Source organism: Periophthalmus magnuspinnatus, chromosome 6 (genome assembly GCF_009829125.3).
Source record: "Periophthalmus magnuspinnatus isolate fPerMag1 chromosome 6, fPerMag1.2.pri, whole genome shotgun sequence".
NCBI lineage: Eukaryota > Metazoa > Chordata > Actinopteri > Gobiiformes > Gobiidae > Periophthalmus > Periophthalmus magnuspinnatus.
The window spans coordinates 15,551,999-15,568,170 of record NC_047131.1 but is presented as its reverse complement, the minus strand read 5'-3'; the positions used below and the strand labels follow the sequence as shown (position 1 = coordinate 15,568,170).

Sequence of the window (16,172 nt, the reverse complement as noted above, 5' to 3'; positions counted from 1 at the left end):
GAAACAAGCAGGAGGCGGCCTCCTCCTGGTCAAATAAGAGTCATGTTTATGGAGATACAAGCCTGCTCAGAATAAGGACATGTTTTTTCTATGTTTTTCAGTACAATAATGTTAACAAAAATGAAACAAAAACATGCTTTCATTTGGGTCTGTTTTTGGTTAAAAAGTTACCTAATGTGGATTTAATAGTAATCACATTTGAATGTTATCTGTGTAATCCCTCAGTTGTCCAGGTGGGGTCCAGAGCAAAAGAAAATTGAATTCTGTCAAACAGATAAGTTTTTAATACTTTTGAATACACTTGTCCAGTTGGCAGTATTCATTTTTCAGAATCATAATGATGTGTAAATAAGATAAGCTGTTGAGCCAATCTCCTCCTCAGATATTTTGTCAGTGGCAGGTCACTAGTGGACTTTGAGCAGCCAGCTCCCATGAGCTACCTGAGTTAAACTTTGACCCCTGACTGTACAGCAGAATATAGAGATCTTATGGTTTGAATAGTTTTGTAAGTTGACATGTGCACACTTATGATGTCTGTGGATATCTCTCTGTAAAGGTAAGCTATCAGCTCCAAAATTCTTTCCTTGACGAGGCTGTTCCTCCATTGGCTGCTTTGTCCCACTGTGGGTTTATCTGTTTGTGTATTTGACAGATGTCTCAGAACATGTTCCAGGAGGGGCTGTACCAGGTGTACATGCAGAGCCCCTCTCCTGCGCCCCCTCCGAGTACACAGGGCACACAGGGGGATCTGGAGAATGCCAGGATCCATCGCTGGTTTGGAGCAGTGGTCAACACAAGACTTTTAGTGTCAGGGGTGAGTTCTCAATGTTTACAAATACTAGGAAATATATTGTATTGAGCTGAGAATGACCTGCTTATGATGACAAAAATGTGGGAGGGGTCTGCCACATTTGTGTTTGCTTAGCCAGGCTAGAAACATCATCAGAGACCCTTCACACCCCCACCATTGTCTCTTCTCCCTGCTAATCTCTGGAAAGAGGTTTTGCAGCGTTCCATGTAGGACATTCTGGTTCTGCAATAGTTTTTATCCAGTGGCTGTCAGACTGCTGAATTCCTCTTGATGTTCCTCACTTTACAAAGCACTGCTGGGACTTTTATCTGAATTTTTAATCTTAAAACTAGCACTTTAAATAATATTATGCTGTTGATTTTTAATTCTGTGAGGAGCATCTGAATGGCAAAGACAAAAGTCTGTCTAAGTCTAAGTCTACAAACCACTGTATTACCATCAGTCGCTTTGTAGATTTCACCTGCTCTTCCTGTGCTCCATGTTGCGTGCTTCTCCTCAGGTGGTGCAGGTGCTCAGTGCGGTGGCCTGCATTCTCACCACAGTCATTTACACCTGTGTGAGCTTCAACTGCACTGTTTCTATGGCGACACCTGTCTGGTCCAGTCTAATGGTGAGTCTGCATCTGCACAGGATCCATTTATCATCATTTACTCTGTGGACACTGATGTTTACACCTTTCTCTCCTGCAGTATGTGGCCTCGGGGTTTTATGCAATGGAGGCTCAGAGGAAACCCAACAAAGTCAAGGTATGGATGAGTGTGATGTATAATGTTGAGCTGGGTCCAAATGAGTGATGTGAGGCTCTGTGTGCATGGAAGGTGGTAGAATATCATAGGTCATTTGATGATAAAATTGAATTGTTTACTGTAGTGAGAAGTAATATAAAGTAAATTAGCTTGCAACTACGTTTTAGCCATGGGTAAGGCTGTTAGTGTTATTATTATTATTATGAAAATATTTAAATGCAATTTTTCAATTGTCATGAATATTGGTAATATGAACACAGGCAACTATGGCAATAATGCGACCATTAGATTCGATTTTTAATTTGCCATTTTTATGCTACATAAACACAACATTGTGTTTCACATAGTCACCACAATTAAGTAGAACAGTAGATGTAGTAGTTCATGTAGTCCAATCAGTCTCTGATTTAACAGTCTTGCTGTTAGCAGGAAGCAGTTGAGCATTAACATTCTGTAGACAAACTTTGGCTGTGGACATGGCAAAGAATCAAAGTGTTTATTTAATTAAGCCATGTTTATTTAATAATTATTTTTATTTAATCAGCAAATCTAGAATAGAATACTATAGTTCCACTGAACCACCAAATCTTTTTTTTGCCATTATTTTTGCATTGACTATGCAAGTTATTATAGTCAAGTATAGACTACTTAACACTTAACACTTAACACCATGTCGCTCTTGTAGGTCATAGCCCTGGTGGCTGCTAACATCTTCAGTTTTGTGTTTGGGTTCTCTGCTATGATAAGCACCAGCCTGAAGCCTCAAGACTCCACTGCTCTCAACCCTAAGCAGGTAAACACTATGTAAACTCATTTAAATGTGTTAATCTTACAACTAAAGGGAAAGCACAAATATTGTAATTCTCTGGTTTGTTTCAGAGGGTGGGGTCATTTGTGGCCAAGGGCAGCTCCATCACATTCACAGTGCAGTGTTTGCTGGCCTCTCTCTACATCCTGTTTCTGTGTTGGAGAGGCCTACAGCGCTACAGCCACACAGGCACACAGGCCTACAGCCGAGTGGCACAGGTGAGGGAGGGGCTGAGGGGGAGAAAGTGACTATGTGCGTGTACTTTATTGTAAATCAGAATATATATCAAGTATAAGCGTATAAAAATATTGTAATCAATTAATTCATCATCTAATAACTTGTTCATGTTTGTGAATTTGAAGATATCATCATTTCAGATGTAGGGCGTGGGCCAAAATAACTATGAGAGTCACTGTTTTTTACATATCAAATGATATGTAAGTTACTGGCTCCACAAACCTGCCTTATTACTTTTATGGCTTAAAGTCCTTTCATCTGACAACAATGTTTTGTGGTTGAGCTGATGACATTGTTTTTATTATCAATGTAATACTGACATTTGAATGTGTTTTTGTCACAACCAGGAGGTAGAAACCACCAATGAGCCTCTTCTTGAAAATATGGAATACAACCTTTGATGGAGGGCGTCTGAGCTGCTCAAACCAGTTACTGTTTTAAGACATGGTGAATTTCAATAACCTGGCTACAGAGACTTTAAATGGATCTGAAAAAAATCCTCCAATTGTGAACTGTAAATTATTCTTTTATATTATACTTTTGTTGTTTATCATTATTTAATAACTATAATTCTCATGTTCAGAAAAACCCAGTGCCAAAACGTTTTTCCTTTGTGTTTCCTCATAATCACTCATGAAATAGAGACTTTCACCAGCAGAAGGCGCCATTGTTTTGTGTTTCCATGTCTTGACTTGGAGAATTGGCCAGACAGTTTTTTCTAAATGTCACATCTCATCCATCAGCTTTTGTTCAATCTGTTGTGCTCCTGGTAAATGTCACAGCACAACCAAGTCCTGCTCCTCTGACATTCAGTACAATCTCATCCTATTTAATACTTTTTACAAAGCGTACAAATAAATTAAAAGAAAAACCCAATTAAATAAAAGAGGTCCATGTTAGTCCTGGTCCAGTTTTGGTCCTGGGTGAGACTTTTAATCCTGGTTTAGACCTACAGATCTGTTTCAGTCCAAGGGTAGACCTGATTTAGTCTTAATCCAGACCTGGTTTAGATCTGTTTAGTCTTGTTTCGGTCCTAGTTTAAACCGTGTGTGTGTGTGTGTGTAATCATAGTTTTGACATTTCTGTGAATCTCCTTTACTCCTCCTTTTCAGTGGATCTGCTTTAGTCCTGGTTCAGTCTCTGTGTAGACCTACTTTAGACCAGTTCCATGCTGGTTTAGACCTAATTTAGTCCTGGCTCAAACCTGCTTAAATCCTGGTTTAGACCTGATTTAGTCTTAGTTTAGACCTGATTTAGACCTGATTTAGACCTGATTTAGACCTGATTTAGACCTGATTTAGACCTGATTTAGACCTGATTTAGACCTGATTTAGACCTGATTTAGTCCTGGTTTAGACCTGACTTAGTCCTGGTTCAGTCCTATTTAAATCTGTTTTAGTCCTGGTTTAGATCTGCTTTAGTCCTGGTTTAGACCTGCTTTAGACCGGCCTGTCCTATTTCAGACCTGCTTTAGTCCTGCTTTAGTCCTGGTTCATGACGCAGATTTGTACTGGATCAAATGTTCACACAGACTTCTGCAGGAGTGAAAAAATCTGAGTGCAGTTCTCACGCCATGTGGACCTAAGCACTTCCAGCTGCTCTAGAGCGGGTCAGGCTGTGGAGGGGAGGGGCCAGGCTGTGAAGGTGGGTTGGGTTGTGGAGGCGGTCTGGGAACCCTGCACCGTAAAACAAATATGGACTTCATTAGAGAGTTTGAACCGACTGACAGAGAAAGAGGGAAGAGGAGGGAAGGGGGTCCTCAGTAAATCTGACTGAACTACAGCACACAAAGAGGAAGGAGATCACGCTATTATTTGGCAGATTCTTTATAATCCACAACTGCACTGTCCTTTTCAATGTTTGGTTTTATCTGAATGCTTTTAACTGTATGTTCATAAATGTAGATTTTAACTGTCTGTAAATTGTAAATTGTATTGTATTGTATTGTAAGGTGACCTTGAGTGCCCAGAAAGACGCCCTGTAAATAAAATTTATTATTATTATTATTTGAATTTTCAGAAGTGTAACAGCAGGTACACTACCCACCAAAAGTTTGCACACCGTATGTTTTTTTTCTTTATGTTTGCTACTTTCTACATTTTAGATACATATGGAAGACATTAAATATCTGATGAAGATATGTGTATTTATGCAGCAAAGAAAAAGTTAAATACTAACTACATTTAAAAAATATTTTATATTCAAAACCTCAAAGTAGCCCCGCTTTGCTTTCTCAACAGCGCAATAAACCCTTGGCCTTCTCTCAATGAGCTTCTTGATGAAGTCACCTAAAATTGTTTTCTCTTTACAGCTGTGCCTTGTCAGGGTCAAGAAATGCCAAAAGTGCAAAGCAGTGCTCAAACAAAGGGTGACTATTTTTAATCTAAAACACGTTTTGAGTTATTTTGAGTTTATTTTTTTGTTTTCTACATTCCGTATGAGTTTGTTCATAGTTTTGATGCCTTCAGTAAGAATCTGCAATTAAATGATCAAGAAATAAAGAAGAAAAGCATATGAAAAACTGTGTGCAGACGTTGACTGTGTACATACAGATTAAACATGATGTAGATATTGTCCTATGTAACTTTTCTGACTCATCGATAACTGGATCCATGACCACTATGTAAACACATTTTTCTTGTTTTGTCTGATTTTTCCTGTTTGTTTTTGTGTGTAGGCAGCACGGTGGCTGAGTGGCAACACTCATGCCTCACAGCAAGAAGGTTTGGTTGGATCCCCGGGTTGCCCAGACCTTTCTGTGTGGAGTTTTTCATGTTTCTCCCCGTGTCTGGATGGGTTTCCTCTGGGTACTCCGATTTCCCCCATCAACCAAAACATGAACGCCCTTCGAGACAACTGTTGTTGTGATTTTGGGCGTTACAAAAATAAAATGAATTGAATTGAATAGATACCCGCTCCTTGTTACTGGTGACTTATGCGTCTGAAGGAAAGTATTGTTTGAAGTGAAAGTGAGAGGAGGAGATGACTCGGGCTGGACATGAGGAACGGGGGGTCTCATGGACCACCTAGAACAGCCATATGCACCAAGACATGTGTCTATAGACTTTATTGACATTATTAACATTAGAGTAGTGTTTTAAGTGCTGCAAAAGTTCAAGACCTATGAATAGTAAAAGTAGCCTCATGAAGTAGCAGTAACAGGAATACTGTTAAGTTGTTGTATCAATATTGTAAATGTTAAAGTATCAGCAAGTAACAGCAGCAAACATACTTTTAACTGTACTAGTTGCAATAGTTTGGTGCCCATTACAAAAACTTTTATTTCAATAGCAGAAAAGGCCTAAAACTATAGTTACTTTTACTTTAGTAGTAGTAGTAGTAGTGATAGCTGTAGTATTACTATAACCAGAACTATAGTAACAGTACAGTTTTCATACAAAAAACATCATTATGAAGTACAGATCTTTACAGTATATGTTCTACTTAAATTTCTCTTGCCAGCACAAATGAAAAGACACAGTCCATATCTGAGAACATTCATCAATAATTTATTTTCCATAATCTCAGGAACCACCACGGCTTCTCAGCTTGAAAATTCATCCATTTCCAACAACACAGTTTTGAAAAATGTAAAGTTACTTTACAAATTCTTAATAGAAAAAAGAATAAATTAATTGTGGAATTCTGTTATTTTTCCCCAATTCCACATTTTTCTACAACAATTTCAAATTTCTGGTTACAACATAAGTGATAAAATTAAGTTACATGCTCTATCTGGTAGGTCGATGGTTCAATTCTTAAAGGTCCTATATTACGCAAAATTGACTCTTGTGAGCTTTAAGCCAGGTTAAAATGGAACCTCATCAAAAACAGACCTGGAGTTGTGTTTTGTTTCATTCACACATGTTTGAGTAACTCTTTATTAGTCAGTCTACATCTCCAAAGCTCAAAATGCTCTGCTCCACCTTATGATGTCTTCGACTGGTAGTATTCAGGTCAACAACTATCTTTTACTTTTTGTTCAGCAGAGACTGGTGATTCCAATGATTCTAGTGGAGGTTTATGGGGTTTAAAAACACAGTGGAGCACTTCCTGTATTACCACATGACATCACAAGGTGGAGCAAAGTGTTTTCTGTTTGAGAGAAGAACTCAATAAATGTGAATGAAACAAAACACAACTTCAGATATGTTTTTGGTGCAGAAACAACATTATAACATAAATACAAAATCAGCGTAATATGGGGCCTTTAAACTGTCAAAATAAGCTTTCATTTGCACATCTGGTTTTGAATCTATTGTGAGTAAGTCTAAGGATCCTACGTGACAAAGCAGTAACTAGTCATTTGTAGCACCTGAACGGGTTGGTACAAGGAACTCAAAATTCTTATAAAAAATTGTTAAAATGGAGAGTCAATGTTAAAAACCCCACCTATACCTTATACAGTGTCCCTTCCAACATAAGGGCAAATCTGATATACAAAAGCGCACAGGAAACAGCGGCATGTGTGGAACCGAGCGAGGGGGCGTGTCACTTCATCACGTCGGGGTCAGAGGTCAAAATGGGGTCAGAAACGGGGTCAAAATGGTGGAAATGTCGGCACACTGGACATTGATGAGGGGGTTGTCTGATTGGCATGCATTTGGGAGTCAATGCTTGTGTAATTCTACAGAAGGGACAAAAAGTTGAAAAGATTTTACAGTTTTTGGTCAGCTTACAGTCAAAAAGAGGACATGATAAAAGACGATTTACAATGTTTTGTTTTTTTTTAAACTTAAGTCGTGGTGCAATTCAACTTAATATGTAAAAATAATTATATCAAGAGTAATGTGTCAAGAATCATGTGATAAAAAAATAAAATCAAATGTGCTTTTCTAACCTTTTTGTAATTTTTGATTGTTAGTGGCGTGATTTTAAATGTTTAGTTTTTCATATGGCTTTTGGGGGGTGTTGGATTCAAGATATTAAAGTGCATACAACTGGTTAGAGTAATTTTTCACAAAAACATAGTGGCATCATTATATTAAAAATTTTATACTAAAAAGTTTTTGTCTAGTTTTTTAAGTCTGGTGAAGTTTACTTGTTTACTTCCTGGTTGTACACAGGCAAGAGTTACCTAGCAACCATAATTTTAACAAAGGTCAACACTTGTCCGCAATTTGGATGGAATTTTCTGTATTGATGACATTAGAAGTTAGAAGTATTCTGTTTGAAAATTCACCTCTACTTCCTGTATTTTTTTACTTTTCTTCTCGACTTTTTTCCACAAACTGCCACTTAACTGATGTAAAACTCCGCTAAATAGTCACCACAGGCACTATCCCACCAAACCAAGTGAGAATTAGAAAAACATGAAACCCTGTCATATGCACTTTAAGCCTGACCAAAACTTGAAAATGTTGGGAGTTCAGAGTAATTGGACAAACTGTGGCAGTAAACGTCCAGCAAGAGTGTGTTTCTAGTTAAGGTGTAAATGCTTTGCCGTACATTTAATACAGTTTTAGAAGGTTTAAAACCCATTAATTTAATTTTAGTTTCCTTTCAAACATTGTGGCTTGAGTTGCAATCTTTGGCCCTATCTTGCAATTCTTTCTTTCTTGCACTGTTATGCTTCCATGTTTTTTTTTCTTTTTTCAAATTTCAGCTATTTCTTCCCAAATCATCTCGCTGGATATAATGTTTAAGCTGCTTTCAAAATCTTGTAACAAAAACATAAAAGTGTAATGACAACTGAGACTCATCCAATGCCATTGCAATCTCAAAACTAGGCCCTTTTTGACTGTATTAATGTTGTGCTTCAAGTTAATTAAGTAAACATATAAAAGCCACCTAAATACAAGCTAAATGGGATAATTGCCATCAGTATTTTTCTATTTCAGTGAACTTAAAATAATTAGTATTTGTCATGAAGTCAGTATTTTAAGTTTAAGCGCGTTTGGCACTGATAAAAAACATACAGTTCACCATTATAAATAATACTTATGTTAAAAAAGGAACAAGGACGAATGATGGGACGATAAATAGCACATATGATTAAGATGACAAATTAATATTCAAATAATATATATTTTTTAAATTGGGGATGAAAATAAACACAATTTAAAACAATATTTATATTTTTTATAGTCTTTGTGTGACGTGTGTGCCACAATATCTTGACATAATCCCAAACACTTTTTGATAATTTGACAAGTTCGTAACAATATGGCCTGGAAAATGTTGTATATTTCCATAGGGGGATAATTCAAAGTCCATATAGTTGTTATTGCTATAGTCCATGTCTCGAAAATGTCCCAGAATCCTTTGCGACAATGTCACTTTTCTGAGTTGTCTTTGGTTGTGGGTTCTTCTGACAGGAGTGGTGTCGTATCCATAATTCATATAGATCTTTCTCTCTTTTTCATAAATATAAAATGGGTTTGGGCGTGTGAAAACAGGACAGGATTGTGGTGGCTCAAATCCAGCAGGTGAAGTCTGACAGGGCAGTGCAGTGACAGGGGACTGTGCACTGCAAAAACTATGTCTAATATTAAGTTCAAATGACTTGAATTTGGAATGGTAATCTGGGTTTGGGCAGTTTGGACAAAGTATTTACTTAAACTTAATAATTTATATTTTAAATATCTAAAGCAAAACGGTCTAACAATGCAGTAAAGAAAACTGCACATGAACATTTAAATTTGAATTGAATTTTTAATTGAAAATGATGACGTAAATATAACAAATTCACTTCTGATCAAAACAACTTCAATATTATCATGACCCTTCCCTCATTATAAAGGTACACTATGTAACATTTCCACCACCTACTTGTTATTGCTTTGAATGTTGAAATGTGTGGCATTAAACTTTTCCATGGAGACAAGCAATTGTAGCCAGCAAGAATGGATGTTTCACATTTTGTTAGCAATAAAAAAAAACACCTGTTATTAAATAAATGCAAGATTGTTATGTTTAATGCCATACATTCTTGGTAACATTCTCTGCAATGTATCTCTATGGAGACAAACAAGTGGCAGACACTCAGACAGAAATGTTACATGGTGCACCTTCAAAATCACTTACAGAATGTAGATCATAAAGTAAATAAATCTATGCTAGTCCCAACTACCCAAACCCGATTCACATTCTAAACTGCAGTCATTGTAACACCTGCAGACATATTGTATTTTCGCAGTGTGATCCTGAAACAGTTTTTGCTGCTTTTGTTAAACATGTTCTGTGCTCTCCATTTCAAAGCTCCCTGTGTTTTTTGCCCAGTCGCTTGTGTGCTGTGCCCCCAGAGCTCCCAGTCTGTGAATGCCCTTCCTGGGGGGTCCTGGGCCAGGGTCCTGGTTGTGGATGGTGCAATGGGGAGGGTCTGTAGAGGGGCTGTACGGGGGTATAGCTGTAGGAATGTCTGTATGGGATAGACCGTGTAGGGCTCTAGAAGGAGGACTCAGACCAGGGTCCCGGGCTTGGCCTTGTCACGTCCGTACCACTGCACGTCTGCCAGCTCGGAGCACAGGGGGCTGCCGAGGAAACAGCAGTCACTGAACGACCTGCGGGGGACACGGGAAGATTAGAGACTTGTAAAAATGCTAATTCGGAATTTTCTTCACAAACTTACAAGTGGGGATTTTACACTTCTATAGGGGATAATTTGCTAAAACATAACACATTTAGATCACCATGTTCTCACTGTTCTGAGTGAGGGGAAGAGGAAGAGCTGCAGAGAGCTTCCTGGTTTAGTAGGCTTGTGGGCGGAGCCTTAGACAAGACGTGTGATCTTGTATTTCTCTGTGAAAGGAGGGCTCAAATAGTGCCCAGGAGAGATCGCTAGATTACTCAAACATTAATGGATGACACACATAAAACGTCTTCAGCCATGTTTTTGATGAGGGAACGACGTTATAACATGGTATAAAGCTCAAAAAAGTTGATTTGGCATAATACCCCCTCTTTATATTCTTATGTGAGAACATTCGAGATCTAATGTCCTCAGGTCACTGCTACATTATATCAACATGATGAGAGTTATTAGTGATACTGTTAAATAATACATAGGTTTATTATTATGAAATTCCATCATGTCGTAACCAACCACATGACTGCAGTGGGTAATGGGTAATTTAAATGAAATATTAGTATAAGCCAATATAAGCCAAGATTCTATTGGAACTTCTATCATAAATTGATGAATCCTGACATCCAGCATCAGGATATGACAACATTGATTCTTTATGCTTTATTAAAGGTCCTGTTTCTGATTTCTTCCATGTATTTGAGCAAAATTTGTCTTGTCCCAGTACAGATATATTGTATAAGCAGCTCTTGACGTCCGATATTTTATTGTCCATTAATAAGCAAGTGTGTGTGAGCATGCTAGTTGTTTTTAGCTTTGCCATCACTGCAAAACTCTGCTCTGGTTTCTGAAAGTTGAGAAAGCCCTTATAAACTGATCAAGTTGATGATCTAGGATGTTCAGAATGCAAAAGGTAAGTGAAGAATAACTTAAGACTACTGCAAACTGTTTTTTAAGACAGTAAATATCAGGTACAGCACATTTAAAGCTAATTATAGTGTAGTTATTCAAAAGCGTTATCAATATCTATGTTGTTTTTGCTTTGACATTTTAAAGTGCATTCCTCCATTTGAATCACTGGGTGTTTAAAATTACAGTACAATAACAATAACCTGTACATTTCAAAAAAAAAAAAAAAAAAGTGAGTAGAGACACAGACTTGTAGACATGTGGGTGCTTCTTTAGTTAAGTCAGTGAGTCCAATGAAACAGAACATGACAAAGCACATGCATAGACCAGCTCCAGAGAAGACTAATTTGCCCCTCCATAACTGTCGCCCCCCGGTGGACAACATGTGACAGGGCCATAAAAACGTACAGCACCATTTCTATCTCCTGTACCTACCTGTGCCTCAGCGCTGGGCTACTCTTTAATGTGTGTGAAATAAACCTATGTCTCGTGTTTTAGATTTGGACACTGCAAAAAGAAATATCTAAATGGCTTAAACTTAAGAATAATCAAGATAGTTTTGATTAGATTTTAACGTAATCTTTCTAGTGTCCATGTTATATAGCTTTGCTTGAAATATGGCATTAAACTAATCTATCTATATGAAGTCAAACAGGTGATGTAGGACCTGGACAAGTTACAGGACAAATCTGTGCAAAGGCAAGCCAGATCGCAGTAAGAATGCATGTTAGTAAACAGTTACATTTGTGTTTCATTTAAAACATCTGAATCCTACTAATAAATTAAGACTTTGGATTCAAATCATTTCAACTTATTTTGGGGTATTTTTGCAGTGTACTTTTATGTTCTATTTGTTGGCTGCAACATCTGCAGGGGAAGCACAACCTGCAGGGGAAAATGTCTACTGCGCATGTACAAATATATCAAAATGTATTAGGCAAAATGCAGTTAAGACTACAAAATAAACCTTTATACTGGTAATAAAGGTATTTAAAAACTATTGTCACCATTGATTTCAATCATAAATGATTTGATTAAATCTGTTTTGACGGTGAACTAATGTACATGTAGTACATGTTAGCAGTTACTTGAACAGCTGCTGTATTTATTTAATAAGGTGAAACTTGTTGCTATAATAATCTTATTTTTTAAGATACATATATTTAAGATATATGTGACGGCTATTCATAGAAATCAGCAACATGTCAAAAACTTAATGCGACATGACCTTTGGTGGAGCTCTAAATGTGTCCTATCCACACTGACGTGGCTTCTATGATTTCTATGGTGCAGCCACAGGCTTGTTACTATGGTGACGCTTTCAGCTTTCTACAGAGCTATAATTATATAATTATAATAATTATAATTATTCAATTCTACCAGACTATAATCTTTATAATCAACACCTACTAATGATATACCATGGCAAGGCTATTTAAGAGATTAAGTTATATTTCTTAAAAAAAAAATTATGGACTTGGAAGCACAAAAATGTACAGCACATGTGCAGTTGGTGTTCCCGCAGATTGCGCTTCTCTCGCAGATGGTTCAGTTACAAGTAGCACTAGCGGACTGAGGGAACACTACTGATGGTAGATGACAGTAGCACTAGCAGAGGCAGCATTAGCACTAGCATTAGTGCTTGCGACAGCAGGGGACAGTAGCACTAGTATTAGCACTAACATAAGCACTAGCTTTAGCACTAGCGGAGGCAGGTGACAATATCGCTAGCATTAGCATAAGTGGCGGCAGATAACAGTATGACAAGTATTAGCACTAGCGGAGCAAGTAACAGTAGCTCTAGCATTAACATTAGTGGCGGCAGATGACAGTAGGACTAGTATTAGCACTAGTGGAGCAAGTGACAGTAGCAGTGGCGTTAGCTTTAGCACTAGCGGACAGGTGACATTAACGCTAGGAGGGCAGGTGCACTACTGGAGCAGGTGACAGTACCTCTATGCGTCAGAGCCAGGCTGTGGGGCGTCAGAAGGAGAGCAGTCTGCTGTGCCTCTGAAGCAGAGAGAGGACAGGACACACAGGAGGAGTTAGTGCGCACACACAAACAGTGAGAGCAACAGAGTTAAAGGGCAGTGTGAGGTATTTTGCGATTTTACTGATTACATGTATGAACTGTAACAGGTATATTTCAAAATTATAACCCAGCTATACAGTGTCCTATATAAGCTTGAGATGTACAGTAGAACACCATCATAGTGTGTGACTGAGTGACTCCACTCAGTCCGGTCACACACTATGATAGTATTCATCCACAGTACAGTTGTGAACATTAATGATTGCTACCCAAATACTTGATAGTAATTGATACTCAAAACTATACTCATACTCAATTGAACAGATATTGATACTAAAAAAAATAGTATTGATCTAAAATTACATTCTATTAAAAAGATGTTTTTATTATTGTTGTGACTGGCAAGGCTACAGCTGCCATTGTATGTCTACAGCTCCATAAACCACCACCAAATCACATAATCAAACAGCAGAAACACAAAGGCTAGGTGGGTAAAGTGTCCAAGTGCCCAAGGACAAAACAGTCAGCTAGCAGAGATTTACCTAACAATCAGGTTAGTGGATAAGCAGCCTTTGACACTAAGTCTTTAGCAACAACTGTCATATTACACAATGCTAGAGCTATCTGAGCTGATTACTACTATAGTATTTATGATTCAACACTTGAATCTGCACTGTGAAAACTACACACTGCACCTTTAAGCATTTTAGAAGAAAAGTAGTGAGTAGTGAATCAAAGTGACTGAACACATTTCAAACCAGAAACGCACCAAAGTCATTCAAAACAGTAAGGTTAGTGAACAGACTTAGAGACAGACTTAGTGCAGTGATAGTAGTTAGGGGTTAGGTTAGAGTTGAGGTACAGTGCAGTATCTGGGGGTGCGTCTTACCCGCTCTGCCAGTTGAGGATGTGCTGGGGGCTACAGGGGGGAGTGGGGGTAGCTGCATGCTCACTGGATGGGGTCAGACTCCGCTGGCTGTGAGGGGAGGCCACTACAAGGAGAACACACAGTAAGCTAGGTCTTAACACAGAGGAATAGGCAACATACAAGAGGACATTGTACAAGTGATGCCGGACATTTTGGCTGTCGTGGTGTGAAGATACAGTTGTAAAATTTGAACCCCTATTGGTGGCTTTCAGATACTAGAATCAGGTGAAATCATTAGGGTTAGCAAAGGTATCAAAATTCAGATACTAATTGATACTAAAACTAGTATCAAAAGTATCAAAAGTAGATACTCATTTGAGCAGATATTGATAAAGAAAAAGCCACATTTAAAGGACAGAAATTAACCTTTCCTGAATAGCTTTCAAATGATCTTGAACTGTATCAGAAGAAGTATAAGAATTTCTCTTTGTGACTAGGCTCTAGAACTTGATAAATGACAACAAAAATCTGCATGTTTAACAATATTTATTTTAGCTGCCCCCCATCTGTACTAAAACATATCGGCCTATATAATGCTGTGATGTCTTCTGTAGTCTTCTGTATCTGACAAGTATTGTGTGAGGAATGAAAGCTTGCTCATACAGAAAGAAGCGGGCAGCAAAATCTATTCATTTTTAATATGTCAGCTCAGTGGAGGAACACAGAGTTTTGCTGCTGAGTTGAGCGGTAACAGGAATGGGAGGTTATATCATTGTGCTATGATGTATTTATATTGTGTCTCAAGAAATTAGCATTTACTCCTAATAGCCAACAATGCTGTCTGTTCTGTGGGAGACATGCCACAAGAATGAATATTCACACTCTATGGGTGCGTTCACACTTCAGCCCAGTTTAGTCCTGATGTAGGCTGGGTTTGGTCTAGTTCCACGTTTTTAGTCCCAATTTAGTCCCACTTATGTGTGCTGTGTGTGAATGTGTGAACGTAGCCTTTGTATACTCTTTCACAAGGTGGTAAAAAAAATAAAAAATTCACAACTTGCACTTTTCAAAACAGGTACACAACTTGGGTTAAAGGGCCCATGACAGGTTACATTACTCATTTGACTAAAACACAGTTAAGATCATTAAATTTCAGATTTTGCTAAAATAATTAGAACTTTTTTCACATTTTGACAATTTTTTTGGTTTATCTTCCTGGTTGTAAATCATGACATCACACTAGGAAATTCCATAACTGTTACCTACCTAGCAACCAACCTAGAAACCATGTTGTACAGTGGTATAAAACTCCTCTAATATACAGAAATTACTATATGACAAAGAAAAATATAATGAAAACACCTTTATTTTGCTGAAATAATGGTTAAATGTTTAAAAAAAAAAACTGTGATGCCATCAGTATGTTTTAGAAATCTCTCTTTCTCTACTCTCACTCTTTGACTTTTGTTTGCAAATTTTTTCTTCATTGGTGCAAAACTATCTGTTATTATCAGGTATTATCCCACCAAATTAAGTCAAATTAGAGCATCATAAAACCTGTCATGTGCACTTTAACGATGTGATTTCCTTCTTTCTAGTTAACCACACACTGACATTAGCATCTGTAGCTGTCACTGACCTGGCGATCCCTTGGCGAGTGAGCCCACCCTGCTGCCTCTGCCGTGGCCTGGGGTGCTCTGCTCGGAGGCGGAGCTGGAGTGGGAGTGGCTCCTCTCCTTCAGGCTGCCCGAGGACCTCTGGTACCAGCACCTCAACTCCTCTGACACGGCTGCCCGGCTCCCCCCTCCTCCTCCCTCCCTCCCTAATGATGGAGTCCGTACAATCTGTGAGCGGGAGGGTGTGAGCCGGCCCCCCTCTCCCCCCTCGTCCCCCCCACCCCAGGCCTCTTTGTACAGTCCTCCGGCTGTGTACGAGCTGGAGGTCTTGAACTGGGCTTTGACGCTGTAGTGGCCCTCCTGGTCGCTCTCCAGGCTGCGCACCACCACGGGGTTGGGGCTTCCCTCCACGTATAGCGGGTACTCCTTAATGCGGTACTGTGAGGAGGGCTGGCTCTGACTGTGCAAGTAGACGCCGTGGTGCCCGCCTCCCGTGCCCCCTCCACCCGAGCCTCCCCCTGTTCCGTTCTTAGCCGCCAGGTTAGGCATGGAGCCGGAGTTAGAGGAGCCCAGCTGACCTGCAGACCTGAGAGAGAATAAACAAGTTAGATATAGATATA

The 16,172-nt window shown here is 38.7% G+C and overlaps 2 protein-coding genes across 4 annotated transcripts in view; one reads left to right on the top strand and one right to left on the bottom strand.

Annotated features, from left to right (window-relative positions):
- Window positions 1-428: 428 nt before the first annotated feature.
- On the top strand, window positions 429-4,820 carry si:dkey-30c15.13 (uncharacterized protein LOC558731 homolog). Its single transcript, XM_033968126.2, has 7 exons — window positions 429-556; window positions 653-814; window positions 1,311-1,421; window positions 1,501-1,557; window positions 2,243-2,350; window positions 2,437-2,583; window positions 2,950-4,820. Exons 2-7 carry the CDS (start codon window positions 653-655, stop codon window positions 3,001-3,003), a joined length of 639 nt encoding a protein of 212 aa, XP_033824017.1. The 5' UTR covers window positions 429-556; the 3' UTR covers window positions 3,004-4,820.
- A 1,871-nt stretch (window positions 4,821-6,691) lies between these two features.
- frmd4a (FERM domain containing 4A) overlaps window positions 6,692-16,172 on the bottom strand; it is a 107,743-nt gene continuing 98,262 nt past the window's right edge. For 2 of the 3 annotated variants that reach the window (XM_055222728.1, XM_055222727.1), the window contains exons 22-24: window positions 15,576-16,138; window positions 13,958-14,060; window positions 6,692-10,104 (exon numbers count right to left, since the gene is read on the bottom strand). In XM_055222728.1, coding sequence (XP_055078703.1) covers window positions 10,002-10,104; window positions 13,958-14,060; window positions 15,576-16,138 — 769 coding nt within the window. In that variant the 3' untranslated portion in view covers window positions 6,692-10,001. Of the gene's footprint in view, window positions 10,105-12,989; window positions 13,047-13,957; window positions 14,061-15,575; window positions 16,139-16,172 lie in introns of all 3 variants that reach the window. The other variant, XM_033968007.2, reaches the window with a different exon arrangement.